This window comes from Beta vulgaris, chromosome 3, assembly GCF_026745355.1.
Source record: "Beta vulgaris subsp. vulgaris cultivar EL10 chromosome 3, EL10.2, whole genome shotgun sequence".
NCBI lineage: Eukaryota > Viridiplantae > Streptophyta > Magnoliopsida > Caryophyllales > Amaranthaceae > Beta > Beta vulgaris.
In genome coordinates, this window is record NC_079204.1 from 48,446,238 (window position 1) to 48,465,642 (window position 19,405).

A 19,405-nucleotide genomic window follows, 5' to 3' on the forward strand; every position below is an offset into this window, starting at 1 on the left:
GCATTGATGTTCGGTGTATTCACAAATGGTAGTATTTATAGGCACAAATCTTACTGTGTATTTGCATAAATCAACAATAACGGCAAGAAAAACTTACCATGCATTGAATGCATGGCAGTGGACTTCACTGTGTTCAACAGTGGAATTGGTCATTTCACTGTTTTCACAACAGAAACAACTTTTTAACAAATCTAAAATATCAAATACAAAAGACAACCTAGCATTTGGAGGATAAACTGGAAACGGGAAAGAGGAGAATGAAGAAGAAGAGTGAGAGAGGAGAGAGATGAGAGACAGAGAAAACACGGGGCAGAAAAGCAACATTGCAATTCTAACAAAGTGGAAGGGCAAAATAGTCCTCTCCCTGTTACTAAGCTACAGTAAGGTAACTTCTCACTTTTTAATATGTATGGATTTATGCCTATTTAAACATTTTTTATTACTGCACCTATTTTCTAGAAGAAGAAAAAGAAGTTGTCATACACCATAAATAGCAACTCAGTTTTCTATACTACTCCCTCCGTCCCAAAATATAGTTCCCATTTTTATTTTGGGAGTCAAATTTTAAAAACTTTGACCAAATATTCCTACTAATATATACAAAAATACATATTCATGAGGGGTCTTGTTATATTCGTCTCAATGTATAAATTCGTAATATCAACTTTTTATATTTTTTACTAATAAGAAATAGAAGATATCGTAGGTCAAAGGTACGTCTTGGAGACTGTGCAAAATGAAATGTGAATTATATTTTGGGACGGAGGGAGTAGTAAGTACTTCCTCTGTTTTTTTATCATTCCTACTTTTCTGTGCGCGTCTTCCCATGCATGTTTTAAAACTTAAATATCTTTCATTATATATTAGTAAAAATTATAACGATTGAATATTAATAAAGTACTAATTGAAACGAATCAAACAAGACCCCACATGACTATGTTTTTTCTTATAAATTGAGAACATTTGAGAAGATTCTCTCTATGTATGAATAGTGTCAAGATTCCAAGTGAGAAAGATAAAAAAAAAAAAACAGAGGGAGTAGTAACTAACTACTACCACATCTATTCATCCCCACGGGTATTTGCTATTTCTTTTTAGAAGATAATAAAAGCATAAAGATATATGACAATTTAACAATGATATGATTTTTTTTGTAGCTACTATGATAATTTTTTAATCAGGAATATACATTAAATATTAGTTAGAACCATTGTCAATGCTGAAAAACGTAGATTATAGTACATGAGTATATAACTTTGAATTATAATTGTCAATACCTCTAATTTAATGAATGATTATAATTCTAACACGAATTCTACAGATATGAATTGTCAGTAGTCAATACTGCATTTGTTAAGAACTTGAAAGTTGTCTCAAAACTTTCGAAAAGTCAAATCCACTTTCTATATTAACTATGTTTGTGTAATTAGAAATGGTTATATGATGGTCCAAAATTGTCCAAATATTTCAACAAGTAACAATGGATGTGCCACTTCTCAATTTGCTCTGTAGTTGAAGATTTTAGGATTAAAGACATCTCACATACAAACTTACTCTTCTCTTACTTTTCTGGGTGCTTTATGCACTTCTCAGTTTTGCATCTAAGGATGTTAATTCTAAATTTCGGACGTATATCATGTGCTATACAAACTTACAAATAATTTACGAAGGTAAAAATTTTCAAATAAATATATAATCGCAGGAGGACAACTATCCACAAGACCTGCAGATGAACCTTTTACTTCTGCTTCTTCTGGGCTACAGCCTACAACAGCCAAATGAAAAAATAAGCAGAAAAAATATTATTAAATGTACTTTTACAAACATATATCAACCAAGTTTCTATGTAAGACCAAAATTGCATTTTCACAGGCATATTTACAAGACACTGCAAGCTCAGATGTCCATTCATTCAGGGGCTGATTGTCGAGCGTGAATCCCAGCCTAATAACGCCTTCAAAAAAGCCTTCTAGCAAGCTCGCGTCGTCTGCGCATCAGATGCAACTCATTAACCAGAATCCCAACTCAAAATAAATGTTTTGCTAAAACACACAATTTGATCCCCCTCAACCAACTGTATGCAAACTTGAAGGGGATATATATCTACAATGAAGCGAGGACCAATAATTTGTTATGCTAGGTCTTACTTTAGGAGTGCTCCTCCCTCTAAGCATTTTCGTTGCTGCATCCGCAAATGCTTGTGCTGCTTCTGCATCTGCTTCAGCTTCATCAGCCTCCCTAGCAGCATCTTCTGCGTCTGCTATAGCAGATTCTGCCTCAGCAACTGCACGAGCAGCAGCAGCAGCAGCTTCTTGTGGGGTCATACTTCTCATCTTAGCAAGCTCTAAGTCAATCTGTGATTTTAGAACGGATAAATCTTCCCTGTCTAATTTTGGCAAACTCAACTGTCTGCCTTCATGGGTCATCATAGGAAGATTTCTCTTCTCGGGAAATGCAAAAGATGGAGAAATTCTGTAATTCCGTTTAACCTGCAAGAGATAAGTCAACACTGGAGATTTACAGACGTATTAAACATATAAACTTATTAAAAGGGATGCAATTCAACAAACTTGATAGGAAATGTAGATATCAAAAAGTAACAAAACACTAAGCACGTAATCTCATACTATTACTCGCACAGAACTGTCCATACAGAAGAAAAAGTTAACAGAGATGTCCCAAGAGCCTCCAGGTTTCTCATGAATTAGTAACATCGTTAGTGACTTCATATAAGATCTAAACATAAAGAAGAGAAGATCCAGGACTTATATGCAATTTGTCATCATGGAGATAAACTTCTATGTTCAGAATGCTAAATCAATGACATTATCCTCTGGAAATTAAAATTACATCGTAAAGATCATAAGTTTACCTAGATTTTCCTTATATTTCATCTCTTTATAGCCATAAATAAAAACTAAGTTCTATATTTTTGTTTCACAATAATCAAAACACATAGAAGTATATAATTATTATAACATGAATGCCACAGGCAATGTTGCTTGTCACATTACAACTAAAAGAACCACACCTGGTTAGGAAGCAAAAAAGGTAAAATTTCACTTCTACGCTATACTCTAACTATGCTTTTACTTTTACAGTTTTGTTTATTAACAAAGAATGTAATGATAAAATGGAAGAGTCGTTCTTCACATTATATTTATTTTCAAAATTAGGCAGCTGCATGTTCTTTTTTGGGGGGTTTCTCGCAGTGGCGGAGCCAGCTAGGGGCATGGGGTTTCACGTGCACCCCCAAATTGGAAAAAAAAATCGTTTGAATATCTGGTGTGTCTCACGCAAAATCAATTCACCAAGCGCAAGACCCTGCGTCCAACGCAGCCTTGCCGCGCCCCGCGCTTATTTCTTGCGTGCCACACACCTCTTAAATTCTCATTCTAAGAACAGGTAGTATTCTGTTTGTTCAGTCGCTCTGCAGGAAACTATGGAAGAAACTATTTTGGATGATGATGATTTAATTATGGGGCCTCCATCACCGCTTTCTCATTATGTGCTTGAAGGCTTAATATGTTTTCTTAATCATGTCTTGTTTAATTTTTAAAGCCTTATATCTGATATTAGGCTATTTTTAGTGTACCTTTACAAGATTATGAAACATAGTTGTTGACTTTTTGACTTAAATGTTCAGAGATGTCATGTTTTAATGACATAATTTTCCTTTTGCTCTAGGTTTACAGATCAATGATATTGAGCCATTGTGTCAAAATGAGATTGTTGATTTTATTAGAATAATTAATAAAAAAATTAGAACATAGTTTTGGCTCAAAAACTTTAGACAATGCTTTCAATTTGTGCACCCCCGAATTCAAAATCTTGGTCTCTCGGCCCCTACACATAAATTTGTGCATGCACAGACACTCCATTTTGACAAGCTGCAAAAACCTCTTATAAGTATATAAAAAAAACTTTAAAATAACAAATGTCCTAATAAGTAAAGCATTTAATTTCTTAGTATGTATGCTCATCAGCTATTGTTTTTCTTTTTTCCATCCATAAACACCTACACCAAATAGCTCCAAAAAACCTCAGAATGTTCAGCAATCTTCAGCATATTAGCCAGGTTGGTCACTAGTTTCTATTTTAGAGACTTAGTTTGACACAATGCTCAATTCTCACCCTTGTGCACCACCAAGCATCTTTTATGCAGTCTTCATCAGATTAGTTTGAGAACGTTCAAAGCTTCATGGTTTGCCTCCTGTAAAGGTGGGTTGATCAAAATATGCTTCCTCTCTTTACATTCTCACTAATGGACCAAAATATGAACTAATACCCAATAATGGACCAAAACTTCATGAATTTTTCCCCTTTCCCCACCTACTCTGGTTCTATTTTTGGCTTTTACTCGGTAGGAAATTATTGGAAAACATAATCCGATAAACTACATAGCCAGCTTCATGCAACTCCACCTTGTAAGGTTAGGCCCTGGAAGTCCGCATGAAAAACTAACAGGTAAACTAAACTCTAACAAGCCAATCATAATTTTGCAACAAATAATAATAGTGTGTCGGAATAAGTGAAAAAAACATACTAACAGTTTGTCGAAGAGAATGATTACCACAAAACTAGCAATTTAGTGGTCCATCAAACCTCACATCCATGTCCAAGCCTGATATTGGGCTAAGACCATTCTACCATCTCAATATTCAGCGTCATCTCATCACAAAAGTCTAAAGTTTCACTATCCTCTAGACACACAAAAAACGGAGGTCAAATTATGCAAAAAAGATGCAATTAATGTAAAGAAGGATCCGGTCCCCCCCGCCCCCTCTCGTGTGCATCTCTTCCCTTATGAGCCACTTTTCTATCATTGGATTGCTCAAATCCAAGGCCAAGGTCTTTCCCGAATCCCGTGTCCTTAATGGCATTTTCATAAGCATTTGCATCTTCCTAAGTTCTATATAGGGTAAGAACTAAGAAGCATTATAGAGCATTAAATCTTTAAAACTCATGGTTGAATCGTGAATGTTGATACTTGGTAACATTATACTGAAATCTCGCATCTTGCTTAATTTAGGGCCTGACCAAGAATAATGACAACTCGTTGCATAAATGACTTAAAATACTTGGAAAAAAACATATAGCAAATTATAAAAATGGCACCTCACTAAAAATGATAACTTGAAAAATCACATCGAAGTTCTGAAAAGATGACATTGTCACCTCATAGAAATGACACATAATGTGTGAAAAATGAGACTGACAAATCATAACAAATAACATATGTAAAACGAGTTAAGTTTTAAAAATGACACGAAATGCTTGAAATATTCACACATAATCTTGAAAAATGACATTCAAATCTGTGTCAATATTTAAAAGGTTGCATGTCATTTTCCAAGTGTTAAGAGCTGATGTAGCCCATGCTGGATTAATCAAATTTTGGGCCGGAGCACTGAACCTATTTGAAGGTAACTCACTCATGCCAAAGAAGCCGATGTATGAACAAGGTATCTTTACAAGGGATCATAAGCTAATTTTCAGGGTTTACATTGACTAGAAAAATCGAAGGGTTTACATTGACTGGAAAAATTGGAGGGAATTTTGAGATATTTACAGAAGCCTTTCTCATTCTAGTAAATCCCTGCGTGTGTGTGTGCGTGTATAAACCAAACCATTCTTACACATTCTTACACAAGAGAGCCAAAAATTTAGTTCTCCAACATTCAGCAATAAAAAGACATAAAAGCACTACCACCATGAAAGCCACATTAATTGCAAACAAGAAATGCAATGAAGGAAGGTGAGTAAAGGACATATAAGTTACATATAAGAATCTAGAATATTAAAGAGCAAATATTTCCCATAAAAGGAACCTAACACATTGCAGTCAAAGTTCAAAATTTGTTGACTATATGTAATCAAGCAAGGTTAGGCAAATACGAACATATAGAGCAATAAGGAGGTATAAATTCGGCTCTGCATGGAAAGAAAAAACTTTTAGTTACCTTGATGAGCTTTCCACTTGATGTCAAAAACTTTAATTTCGCAGACAGAACTCTTTTGAAATCTGGAGGTGCCCAATATTGCTCCTACAAATTAAACTACACAAATTAGAGCTTGTAACCCGAAGGTTGAAATATATAAAGGGTTTGTAGACAATGAAGAGACAAATGAAATAGTAAATATTCACCAAATTAGTGAAATGAATAAAAAGCCTTATCATTCTGCAGTAAATTGCAATCAAGCAGCTGCATGTATGACAATCTTAAATTTATGATGGAATTTTCTGCATCCTAGTGGTACTCAACTTAATACTCAGAAAAAGGCGAAGCATCAAGCTAACACGTGCTACCCACAATGCTTACAACCAAAGGAGCACAAGGATAAGGTGCCAAGCAAATGCAGCCTTAACTCCGCAAGACTAACAATTATTTGCATCAGATCCTAGGCCGAGAAGTGTGACCCTCCTCCTATGGAACAACAGAAGGGTGCAAGTTCTTGTATTACTTGATGAGTTCGTTTGGTCTAGGCTGCCGTGATCTTTTCAGCTTTACAATGCACATATATATTCCCTCGTGAGCCAAGACTAGTTCTATGTTTAGTGTCAAACAGATGTCAGTGAAAGATGTTATAAAACAATTAAACCCTGGCAGAGGAAAGCAGGTCTGATATCTGACAAGAATGGACGTCTATGACTTGTGAGGTTGCTTATACAGCTTAATTTACCATAACAAAGAATGGTATAGCAAGATAATCACTCTCAGCCACTTGCACTTATTATCCGAGTGCCGTATACTACTTCACATTCTATCTCACCAAAAGAATTTTTATCTTCTATAACATCTAGATGGTAAAGCTGTCCTCTTTCACCATGACCCACATTGTTGTCCTCTTTATTCCCACTTCCCTCAAAGAGAACTTACTTCGCCCCCCATCCCAAACAAGTGGACAGTAGCTTTGCCATGAGTCCATGACCAGAGACTGGATGATTAGATGCAACCATGAGGCAAGTGCACCCTCACCAAGTTCAAACTCCTTGAAGAAACAAGATCCAGAAAAGAAACTAATAACATTTCAATGCGGACAATGTTACTAGCTATTCTATATACTTTAATTACTCATCTGATTAACGTAGCAACTTTTCCAACAAGGAAAAGGGGATTGACTCCAGCCGTTCAAGAGTAGTTAAACTGACGGAAGTGTGAAGACACATGAACACGGGTTTGTTATCTGTTTACCGTGGCGGGGTCAATAGTTAGAAATGAGCGAGCGTGCTGTACCACATTTGTTGATAGGATTAGGTTTGCACCAAGAATATATAGTTTATGTAGAAAGGGCAGAATTAACAGAGTCAACTAAGCTCAAATAGAATACTGAGATAGATTTGATCTGATCTACCCAATTAGTTTGAATTACAATGTTCTGTGTTCCATTATTAATTCATTAACTTTCGCGTTTGGAGCCCTGACCTAGATACTACTAGAAATCAAGGGTGATGGCAAAGATATCTTTGCACAAAGAAGATGGCAGGTTTTTGTTGGAGAAGATGGCGGAATTTGTGTTGGAGATGATAGAATAGCTTACACAAGGGAGAGTAATGAGTTGGATATATTATGAAAGAGAAATTGCAATATGAGGGCTCTAAGGGACTCACTGCTCCTAGAGATGACTTTTGCAAGTCTCAATTAAATGACAGTCTAGAATCTAGATACGTTCCTTCATAACCATGCACATCACCATCACATATATTTTCTATGATTAAAATAGATCTAGAATACCTAGGTATTTGCATGTTATTAATTGGGTACATAATAAAGCTAAGACTCCAGCCACCTAACACGGCCCATCCAAGTATCTTCTAATTCACACATCTGAAATCGTGTATCTAATTCACTGTGCATTGCAAGTGTTGGCATCACTCCAGCAACATTTTCCTTGCCCTCACTTGTGGTGTCTTGCATATGTAAACCTGATAGGCGGCTCAGATGGGTGTGAACTGTACATCGTGTAGCATCTATCCCTTCCGGCTCCCAGACAACTCATCCCTCTCCGCACCCACCATAGTCATTTCACCTCAACTTAAAGTCATTTAACATTGAAAGTTTATCCTAAATCAACTTAAACTCTTAAAGACTTTCAAAAAAATCTTACAATTAGGAGGAGGCCATCAGATAGCCATTAGAAATGATAGATGAACACGTGCAATTAAAATTGCAACACTATGGATGCCACAATTTAGATTATCTAGACACTCAGAGCCTCAACACCCTTCTTGCCTTTGTTTATTTGAGTCCCTTGAAGTGTGTGAACCTTAAGACCCCTTCATCTGGTGAAATATTTTCCCAAGACTTCTTCTCCCCATCCATGGCACCACCATCACCACCGTACCTCCCCTTCCCCTCCCAACCCCTCCACACATCACAATTCTTCCTCACTCTTTCTTCCCTCTTTTAGTCACAACTCAGAAGAGATCCAGGAATTGGTATAGGTTATGATTTAGATTGGTGTTAACTGAAGTTTATATAATGAGTGTGGTGTGATTAAATTGATATAGGAGTGTTCTAGAGAGGGGAATGGAGGACGAAGTTGGTTCAATGGAGTGAGAAGTGGAATTTTTCATGGCCATGCGAGCTGTGGGGTACGGAGTTACAGTGTTGAGCAGGCAAGAGAATGAAATCTGCTGGTGTAATGGCTGAGATCGGGAGCTTGGTGGTGGTTATGGTGTAGGAATGGTGAGGTGAAGATGAAGGTGAAGGAGCGGAGAGGGAGAGAGAATGCCCATAGTGTTGCAAGAAGAGTGACTGTGACCAGAGATGTGTGCGTGTATGAGAGAGTACAATTTACTTTTTCCTTTTTAGTTGATAGTTTAAGGCTCGACTATTTTGAGAACGGCGACCTGTTGGGATTATTCTGAATAGTACAACAATTCAATTTATTTTCAGAAGAGCTAATAATTGACATAATCAGCATTACTTTTTTTCTTAAAAAAAACCCTTTATATGGTTGTTTCAAATAGAGTTTGTACGTCAAAGATACAGCCCTGTTTTAGTATGTATAATTGTATATATGGCGAAATACATTCATATAGGCCATAATAATACTGAAGATGTACAAAACAGCTTCATATGTCATTCTGTACTTCTATTTTGCAGATCGGCAGACTCAGTTACAGACTCGTTTCTTGTGTCAGCGTAACTGCTATAAAGAAAACGAAAAAATAACGACCACACACACTCAGTTACAGACTCATTTCTTGCGTCAGCGTAACTGCTATAAAGAAAACGAAAAAATTATGACCACACACTCACACACACAGACGAACGCACGCACGCATGCACTCAAGCGCAGGCACGTGTATGGGCATGCACACACACATGCACGCAAACACTTGTGGGAGACAGCAGAGAGGGACTTCCCACAATAAACAAAAGCCAGCAGGGGAAATCTAAGAAGGCAAAGGGGTGTGGACTTCGTGATTGGAGAAGCAACAGGTGTCAAGAGAATAAGGAGTAGACAAAATCTACTGATGAGCCTTTTCTTGGCATATCTTTCGTACTATTTCAACTCTCAGTCTACCTACATTCTTCGGTCAATATCAGTCTCTTTCCAGCAATCCTGTCACTAGCCTCACAACGCACATTAAATTCACCTTGAATATCTTTTTTGCTATCACAGGTAAAGCTCGATTAGATAAGCAGCAAAAGGCCAATGTTATTTAGAAGTCCTAACTACAACGTCCAAGCTAATACTCCATAAATCATCCCTATAAACCCTACTTTCTAACACTATGATCAAACTACTTATGCCTATCAGACCAATAATAGGTGTCTCAAACAACAGGAATCTTGTTCATTAAATGATGCATGCCCATATAATGTGCACAGATCCTTTGCCAACAGAATTTCACCACAATCATGACAATTATCTTAGTTGTCTTCATTAGGATGATTCCACAAGCTTTTCTATGAATAAACAAAATGTGCTAATTCAAATACAATGCAACCTTAAACTATCAACCCTATAAACAAATATGCCAGGAAAGTCGACTCATTTGTTGCTTATTCACCAATTAATGCAATGAGTAAAATCCTCATAGATATGCTTCATGGCTTGATGTTTCTGCCAACTTATCTAATTGCTTTTTTTTTTTTGGTTCTTTTGAGAAGCATAGCCAACTGTAAGAGGAAGTCAGGATAATGTGAAGGATTTAAAAAATCTACTCAAACGTACTAATAGTTAGGCTACCATTCAAGTATACTAGGAAAAGGCCCTAATGAAAAAGTTCTTAGGTCCATAGCATACCAGGCTCAACATTTAGCATCAGCCCATCATCAATAAATCACACTCGAGCTCAATTACATAACCACATATACAGAACATATTCTTGTTTCTATCCTCCAATCACATATACCTAAAGGGACTCACCAAAGGAGCTCTTAGGTCACAAGCATACCAAACCTCATATACTAGCAACAATCCTCAGCAATCCTCTCAGGTAATTAATAGCCAGATTGCATCATATTGTTGTTCAATATCCCAAACAATTGATAATACTGCAATCCTCACTTCCCCAACTGCAGCTTTAGGGACGCAATGTAGCATCACCTCAGCATATATCTTAAAGATCTCCCTAGAAGAATCAGCGAGAAAATCATCCCAGACAGTAATATCATTCTTTAATATTTTACTGCATTCACATCATGATCCAATTTAAGTCCAGTTAACCCACTACTTATCCTTCCTTGTGCTCAACTATAAGTGTTTCCTGAGTTCATTTTCTCTATATGCACTTTATATAAAATCTAGAATGAAATATTCAGTATGATTATAACAGGGAAGAAAATAATGAATGCGGTCGCATTCACAGTATCAGTTGTGATGACGCGGAAACGGCTTGTAACGAATGAATGGAACGGAAAGCAGCTTGAATTTATTAAAAAAATATCACATAAACAGATTTTTAACCTATCATAAACAGATCATCATTTCAAAGTTTAACAAGTATTGCTTCAACATAATTTGACCACAACTATCATATGCTTGGATTATGTATATGGTGAATGAAGAATTACATGAGAAAATGATTGTTTTATAATTTATCCTATTATACATTTAAACAAACGCTAACTCATATACGTTACCCACTTGAAAGCCCATGTCATGTTCTTCTCCCTTCTTTAGTGTGTGCAATGGATATTTTTGCTAGTTGCAATGGATGTTTTCGTTTTCTCTTTTTTGGCCAATTCTAAAATGTAATGAATGTAACTTGAGAAAAAAATGTTGCAACACGGCAAGTCAGCATTACGTAACGATCATCGCAGAGAGAAGGCCGTTGTGGCATTACATAATGGCATTTTGCAGAACGGTAACTTCAAAATAAGTTATAGAATGGGCGAGTATTTATTCCATCGTCTACAATGAACCTACCTGTTCCGATTGCATCAACCAAAAGAACAACACAGATGATCAAGTGAAAAAGTTCATTACTCATCCAAAGATTATTCTCATGCGGAGCATCTTCATAAACCTTCCAACGTTGTTCCGTCACTGCAAGTGGCCTAGAAATCCTATTTCATTAAGCAAGCTATTTTGTCCAATGAAGCATATTTGTCCCTGCGTTATCTTTCTTGTAAAGGGTACATCCTCCAGGCTCCAAGTAAAAGCTCACCCATCCTTTGTCTCCATAAGTACAAAGCTGTTATTTCTTTTAGGCACAACAAATAATTTCTGTTAATAGCATAGCCTTTGTCCCGTTCCGAAATGATCATGTAACTATATGAGGGATCCCAAAATCTTAAAACTTATAGATCCTAGAAAGATCCACATGTATGATGAATGAGATAAGATAATTTAATATTTCTTACACCAATGGAATCATCTGTCCAATACACTACTTCTAGTTCTTAACAGAGTTCCAGACTGTGAATACTCATATTAGTATGACATGGCATCTTTTGGGGTATTACACAAGATAAAGCAAGTCTCATTCCACAGTTTCCACTTTCCACCAGATGGAATCAACTGTACAGAACCCGCATCAACATCCAACCTTGTTGAGGATAATATAGTCCAAATCTCCAAGATATAAAAGAACATATCTTAAAGCTATCATTGTCAATTTACAGTACGCGACAAGCATGATAGAGCCATCTAGACATGTATAGGGGAATCTCTAAATAGTCATGCTGCCATATACGTGTTGAGCACATGTAACAATATCTTGAAGTTCTGTCCACACTCAGTGAATGCAAGACTCCTACCCAAGCTTTTCTAAATGGCTTACAGCTTTCATCTAAAAATCTTGATAGCTAGTGATACCGGTGAAGGAAAGGCTCAAGGCATTGTAAGGCGATAGAGGTACCAGGCCTAGGCATCAGCATGCACTTGATTCAAGTAAGACACGCTTCTTAAGATAACAGCTTCTGAGTGTAAACACAGATTGCAGGTATTGGGGCTCTGGTGAAATTATTGGAGTCGCTGTGCCTTAGTGGATACTGCACTTCAGTTCACGACTTACTGCACTTCAGGTCACGCCTTAGTTAGTGCTCTTCAGTCCAAGCTTCAATGCACCTCTCTCAGGCCTTTTTGAGCACCTTGCGCAGCATCCCCTTTTTCAAACACTAACTTATATGATGTATCTTAGATTTGTGGCAAACCCAGTACAGATTCTGTGAGCTTGTTGCTTCACTCACTAACAGCACAACTTGTGAGACATTAGTATACCATCAACAAATTTTTCTCTCTCCACACAGTTGAAAGCTATGTTAATTCATAACTTTGCATCCACAATATCCAATCCTACAAACACTCCAATCGTTGCTAAACTTGCAAGCCATTAGTATTCTATATATTCCAACTGAGTATTGTATAATGTTTTTAATCCCTAATTTTGCTTATCGTTGCACGGCTACGGAATAGAGCCCCCTATCAAGCTCTGTTCATCATAAAATATCGATTTATAATAAGTAATCAAACCAAGCGTACACTATGAATGGGCTGATAACAAAATCTAAGTAGTTAGGTACCATTTTGAAGAGTTAGAAAGGCAGTAAAATGAGTTTGATTTGGTAAGGAGGGAGTAGCTTCGATGATCAAACAAATTCTTCATGACAAAGATGCTTGCAAGAGGTAAACAAACATTTCCAGCTCATAACATCACACTTAACATATACAATACATACTTTAGTTCTAGATGGTTCATGAACGCAACACCAAGTGACAGATTACCTCTATGTATGAACCAATAGCACTTTTATTAGAACCGCCAGGTTCCTTCAAGTTGGCTATAGCTTCCAGTATAAGATTGTCCAACCTACACACTCAAAAGAATTGGAAACAGTGTTAACATCTTGGAAGCATAAGGTGTGGAACATAGCAACTTTTCGGCAGTAACTAACAGCTCAGGAACAGAATACATGTACCTATTGCATATCAAAAAGTGAATTTCTCACCTTACAATGGATCTTTTGGGGGTTGTGGAAATCTCGACAGGTGCACTTGAAGCAACAAGAGGTTTGACATCCGGCATCTCTTCATCACTTTGAGGCACATCACTAACACTAGTATTGTTCTCTTCTTGTTTAACAGGTGCTGATTGCACTGGAACTCTTTTAAGAGCCACCCTGGACTTCTCCCTAGACCCATATCCACACGTCATCACACTCATGTTTCTCCACTTGTCCTAATCAACCAACCACAAAAAGCCTTAGCAAATTTACTCCAACTCACAGCAATTTACCCATGTCCCATCCACAGATACACTTAGAAACAACTAGACAATACAACATCCCAGATTAGGCAGGCAAAACATGAAAACCTCGAAATTATAAAATTTTGAATATTCGGCAATAACCACTCCAATGTAGATTAGAAACACACGAAAGGCTTCGACATTCTACACTTAGCTACATGTGACAATCCTAGCATACTCAAATAACATACATAGGTGAAACCAAATCCTCGTACAACGAAAAAATGCAATACCTTCAGATCCACATTAGATCGTAAGTACAACACCCCATTATATTCGGGGTCTTTAAGAATAGTCCGCCACTTCCCGGCCCCATGTTTAAGAACCCCGGCTTTAAGGGCAGCTTCTTCTTCCGCAGTCCACTTCTGCTTCGGAGCACCCATTGTCACTGATACAATACAGTATGTGATCAGCTGGTTACCCAAGAAAAACTGCCCCAAAAGATATCACATACATTCAATTAACAACTAAAAAAGTAAATTAAACAACAACCAGAAATAAACCAGCAACAACCCAATTTATGTAATTGCATTTTGTTGAATTCACAAATACAAAGGATAAAAATTAGCAGAATTTCCGATCAGAAGATAGAAAATCACAGGAAAACAGAAAAAGCGATTACCAAAATGATTATAGTTCATGTTGAAAGCTCACATCAAAAACCCTAATTTATAGGAGATAATTCGAATAGAAAAGATGAGCTAAAAAAAAAAATCAACAAGTGAAAAAGAGAATTACTACATGAATAGAATTACACAGATTAAGAAGAAGAAAGAGTAGATTGAGATAGAGATATGTACCACAGGATCAGATTCAGAGGTGCGCACATGCAGAGTTGGCAGAGAGAGAAACGAAAAGAAGGGTTGAAGGAGAACGAATAACCGTTTTTTCTTTTTGTTTTGTTATTTTATTTGTTTTGAAGGAGGAAGAAAAATGATGTGGCGGAGAAATTTTGACCTATCAGCTAGAGAAGGTGGCAAATGCAGACAATGTGGTGGACGTGGAGGATCTACTTCGTTTAGGCACACCCCGAGGGAGGGAGACGGAAGAGTGGAGAAAGGCCACAGCTCACAAGGGAATGATGGATAGGTGCTAATGATCGGATCGGATCGGGTTGGGTCGAGCTTTTGCCTGAGAAGTGGCTCGTTTTGGGCTAGGTTGCCGGTCGAGTTTTCGGGCGCAAGCTTGAAATATTCTTTTCAAACTTTTTGGAGTTTAAGACGATATATTATGTCTTGGGCATTATGAACATGTACAAAATCTTCGCTTGAAATTTGGTTAGAAAATTCTGCAAAATTCGAGATCTTTTGGATTGAGTGAGATTGATCATCTCTAGTATGGATGCATCATGCACACACAAGTAATAATAATTTTTCAATGTTATACATGTTTGGACTAATTTGCAATTAGCATGAACAACTCAATAATATGAGATAGATTAGAGTATTAAGCGATTAGGTTATTCAAATCAATCCTTCATTATCATACATTCATCCATAGATCCTCATGACTTTAATAATTAAATTGCTCGTACATGGTAAATGTAAACATGTAAACATAAGTTACTCTAGTAAATAACTCTTGATAGATAGGGCTATGAAATCAGATTTAAGATTCATGAAAACAATAATATAGTAAGTAATAAAGAAAGATATAATAGAATAAGAATTACCATCAATGAAGAATAATAATTAGAATTAAAGGTTCAAAATCTCAAATTGTGAGCTTGTACTATAGTGAGGACAATAAAAAAAATGAATAAAACTCAAAACAGTAATGACATGTTGCGTTTACAAGCATTCCTAAATTACTTTGTATCTTAATAACACTACTAGGAAACCAAGTTACAAAATCACGAAAGTCAAGCCAATCATCAAATGGGGTGGAAATAGCTGCTCAATCTCGATTTTTCCTAGTGATCAAGTTTTCTTTTCAATGGAACCTTAATTTTGTAGGATCTTTTCTATCCTACGTACTCAATTAAAAAGTCACATATTAAGCTATATACTTTCTATATGCGTACGTCTTATATTAACTGATACATTTTTTAAAATGGTAAGGTCCCACAAATCCTATATTATTTCTCTTTCTTTATGCGGGGGCCAAACAATAAAAAAGAAACACACTCTCATACTCATCTCTTTAAAAATTATCTAGAGCTCCACAATTGACTAACTACATACAATAATAATACTCCACTACCAACTACCAATTACCAATTACCAATAACAATATAAGAAGTCATATGAAGCACCTATAAATTAGAAATATGTGTCGTTCAAAGTGTATTGATTAATATGGGATGCATAGAATACAATTCTGTGATCCGGTCCTATTATACAAACTTATAAGTGGGTGTTTGGTTGGGGTTTTAAGAATGGGGAAGGGAATAAAGTTTCTTGTTTCCCTTTGTGAGTGTTTGGTCAGTGTTTTTTCAAACTATTTACCCCTTCTTTAGTTAAAGAATAGTCCACTTCTCCTTAAATTGATTCGCCACCACCCCTCAAGGTCAGGGCCGTCTTAAATAATCACAAGGACCTATGCTAATTATAAATCAAGGCGTCTTAAAAATTTTCATATCATATTATAATATAAGATTATACTTCATAGTATTATTATTAATATAAGATGAAACACCTAAACTTTTTCTTTATTTACATAGTGGTAGGGGATTCTAAAATTTAGCGATGGAGATTCGAATACAAGATAAATGAAACTTATAAAGAGATAAAAAAAATGTAAGATTACTTTTTAACAAGATACAATTTTTTAATGGCAAGTCTTATGATTAATCAACGCTTCAAGTTTAACATATTTAATTCTAAGTTAATAATTAAGACTTTAACTTAGACAATCCTAGTAAATGTATCTTTTAAAAAAAAAATTAATTATTATACTTTGAAGACAGTAAATATATGTTTTTCTAAAGACGTATTGGCTAGAAAATTTCCTAGGTATACTATCTAAACGTCTCTCAGATAAAAGTACTTTTACCATAAGATTTTTGGTAAAAAAAAAAGTTTGAATAGAGTTAAAATTACAACATATAACTGCTTTTCTTTAGATGATAAAACTCATATTAGTATAATTTGAAATTTGATATTTTATTATTTGGAAGTATAAAAACTTGAAAAGGAAAGAAAATATAGAAAGGTAGTTTTGTTATCGTTTAACAAAAATTTAAGAGTAAAAGAAGCTTATAAAACTGAACAGGTATTGTTGAGCATAGTCGAACCTCAGACCTCGTACAAAAGCATCATTAAGTTTATCCCAGGACCACTGAGCCACTACATTTATTGTAATTCATGTTCCATTTTTTGCATTAAACGCTACTACGTTTGTCATATTGGGGCCCTATTTCATTTAGGACCCTGTGCTATTGGTCTGTTTGCACATGCCAATAGTCGGCCCTGCTCAAGGTTTGGGATTACCCCATATCCCTCTACCATACAACCACCACCATTATTGTTGTTGTTGTTGTTTTTTTTGACGAGATTATTGTTGTTGTTGTTATTAATATTAATATCAATATCAATATTATTATTATTATCATTATTATTATCTATTATTATTATTATTATTATTATTATTATTATTATTATTATTATTATTATTATTATTTGTCATTACTATTATTTAACTATTACTTATTTATTATTATTAAGTATCATTATTTTTATTAATTATTGTTATTTTAATTATTATTATTATAATTAACTTTTATCTATTTATTACTAATTATTAGGCAAAATTGGGCTAACACCCTAAACTATAGCGCGGATGCACCAACCAGCCCCAACTAAGACTTATAGCCTGAACACCCCAAAGTACGGGCCTGGGTATAGTCCGTACCATACAGGAGGTCGATGATCGAAATTTTCACCTCCTATAAGTCGATTGTTAGATATTGGGCAGCCATAGAAGCGTTTTCCTTTATTGTGGTTGAACTTCCAAGCAGTTTGATCTCCCAAGAATACCTATAAATCAATCTTTAACTATTAACTCTTCCTAGAATTTAACTTAGGCTCTACTCTTTTTTTTTTTTTGACAGGTACTTAGGCTTTACTTGAATTGTGCAATTGAGCCAATAATTAGTCATATATAGGAAGTGACATTATTTGATGAATGTTAACTGATTGTCTTAAAAGTGGAGAAAGGGTTCATTGATGACAAAAATGTCCATTATTAATAACACAACTTAATTCATTCAAAAGAATTTAAAAACAATTATCTTAGATAGTAATAAACATTAATTTTTCTCTGTTAAGAAATAGAAATCTCTATAGCTAATGAAGTAATACTACTAGAATCATTAAAAACTCCCTTGAAAGATAGGCCAATATTCTCTCCCTTGCGAAAAAGGAACGTGCCCCCTTTTTAGGGTTTTCCTTTGCTGATTATGGCGGAGGAACTAATTGATCGTTGTACGAGACTAAAAATTACGGATGATGAAAACGCAATCATTGATCTTGGGACTGATGTTCCTGCTGAGATGGATGATAAGTTATCGCTGCGGTTGGTGGGGAAATTGTTGACAAATAGGGCTTTTAATGTGGAAGCTTTTAAGCGGACGATAACCCAATCATGGGGTGTGCAGAAGAAAGTCATAATTAAAGCCATCGAAACAAATCTGTTTGTATTTCAATTTTTCCATTGGCGTGACAAAGAAAAGGTTTTGGCGGGATGCCCCTGGTATTCTGACCAACATCTTCTGGTACTGAATGAAATTACGGGTGATGAGCAACCTGCTGAGGTTTCTCTTTCGTTTTCGCCATTCTGGGTACGTATACATAACCTTCCTTTTAACTGTCGGTCGAATGAGGACATTAAAGCTATTGCTTCATCTATGGGGATTGTGTTGGAAGTTGAAACTGATGAATTAGGGCTGGAGAAGTTTTGTAGGGTGCGTTTTGTTGATGGATGTCAGTAAACCACTGCGTAGATTTCAGAAAATAAAATCAAAAAATAATAATATTGTGACCATCGAATTTAAATATGAAAGACTCCCTTTCTTTTGTTTCTTATGTGGACGAATGGGGCATCATGAGAAAGAATGTCAGGTGGAGACGGATGATGAGGGAGAGAAGGAGTTGGGATGGGGATTATGGTTAAAAGCATCTCCGAGAAAGGGACGTACACAATATTTGGCAGAGAAGGCTTCGATACTGAAGGGGCAAAAGAAGTTGTTTGTGTGTAAATCACCTGAGCCAACATCGCCGAATGTTAGTCCTAGTGTGCATGGGGAAACGAATGAGTTGTGTGCTGTGTATGACAAGGCTGTTGTGGGGGAAAGTGATGGTGGTGAGGCTGCTGGTGGAAAACGGTGTGTGCGAGAGTTGGAGGAGAGTGTTGCGACAAGTGCGGAAGATGACGGACAACTGGGGGGTGCAGGTGGTAATGGAGAACAGTGATGTGGGAGTGAAGGAGGTTAAGGGTGGGGCTGCTACTGAATGTTTGGGGCTCATAAGTGGGGAAGACCCTACTGAAAGTCATCGTGTGAGTAATTTTGTACAACCCCAGTTGGTGTTTAACGTGGGGCGTGACTCTAATACGAAGCAACATAAATTGAAGAAGGTTCGAAGGGTATCAAAGAAGGTGCAGGAAGCTCCAACGGTGGAGAAAATTGGGCCACGAGGGGAGAAGCGTAAGGAGTGTGGTGTTGAAGGAGATATTATTGATGAAGGGGTGGAGGGGTTA

General features: G+C 36.3%; 2 protein-coding genes across 5 annotated transcripts; one reads left to right on the forward strand and one right to left on the reverse strand.

Moving 5' to 3' along the window:
* Positions 1-1,661: 1,661 nt before the first annotated feature.
* On the reverse strand, positions 1,662-14,766 carry LOC104889228 (telomere repeat-binding factor 1). 4 transcript variants are annotated; one of them, XR_008968495.1, is made up of 8 exons: positions 14,331-14,444; positions 13,942-14,096; positions 13,410-13,639; positions 13,186-13,270; positions 5,964-6,047; positions 2,148-2,489; positions 1,883-1,987; positions 1,662-1,765 (listed from the first exon to the last, which is right to left on the reverse strand). XR_008968495.1 is itself a non-coding variant. In XM_010674401.3 (7 exons), the coding sequence occupies exons 2-7, from the start codon at positions 14,089-14,091 to the stop codon at positions 1,970-1,972; spliced, it is 909 nt and encodes a 302-aa protein (XP_010672703.2). In that variant the 5' UTR covers positions 14,092-14,139; positions 14,509-14,766; the 3' UTR covers positions 1,662-1,969. The 4 variants fall into 4 exon arrangements, 3 of the variants coding, with proteins under 3 accessions (XP_010672703.2, XP_010672702.2, XP_048497543.1); XM_010674401.3 differs by lacking the exon at positions 14,331-14,444 and adding an exon at positions 14,509-14,766 and having other exon boundaries at positions 1,662-1,987; positions 13,942-14,139; XM_010674400.3 differs by lacking the exon at positions 14,331-14,444 and adding an exon at positions 14,509-14,765 and having other exon boundaries at positions 1,662-1,987.
* Positions 14,767-18,107: 3,341 nt separating this feature from the next.
* LOC125495741 (uncharacterized) lies at positions 18,108-18,638 on the forward strand. The gene has a single exon (XM_048640551.1). It carries the CDS (start codon positions 18,108-18,110, stop codon positions 18,636-18,638), a length of 531 nt encoding a protein of 176 aa, XP_048496508.1.
* The last annotated feature ends 767 nt before the right edge of the window (positions 18,639-19,405 follow it).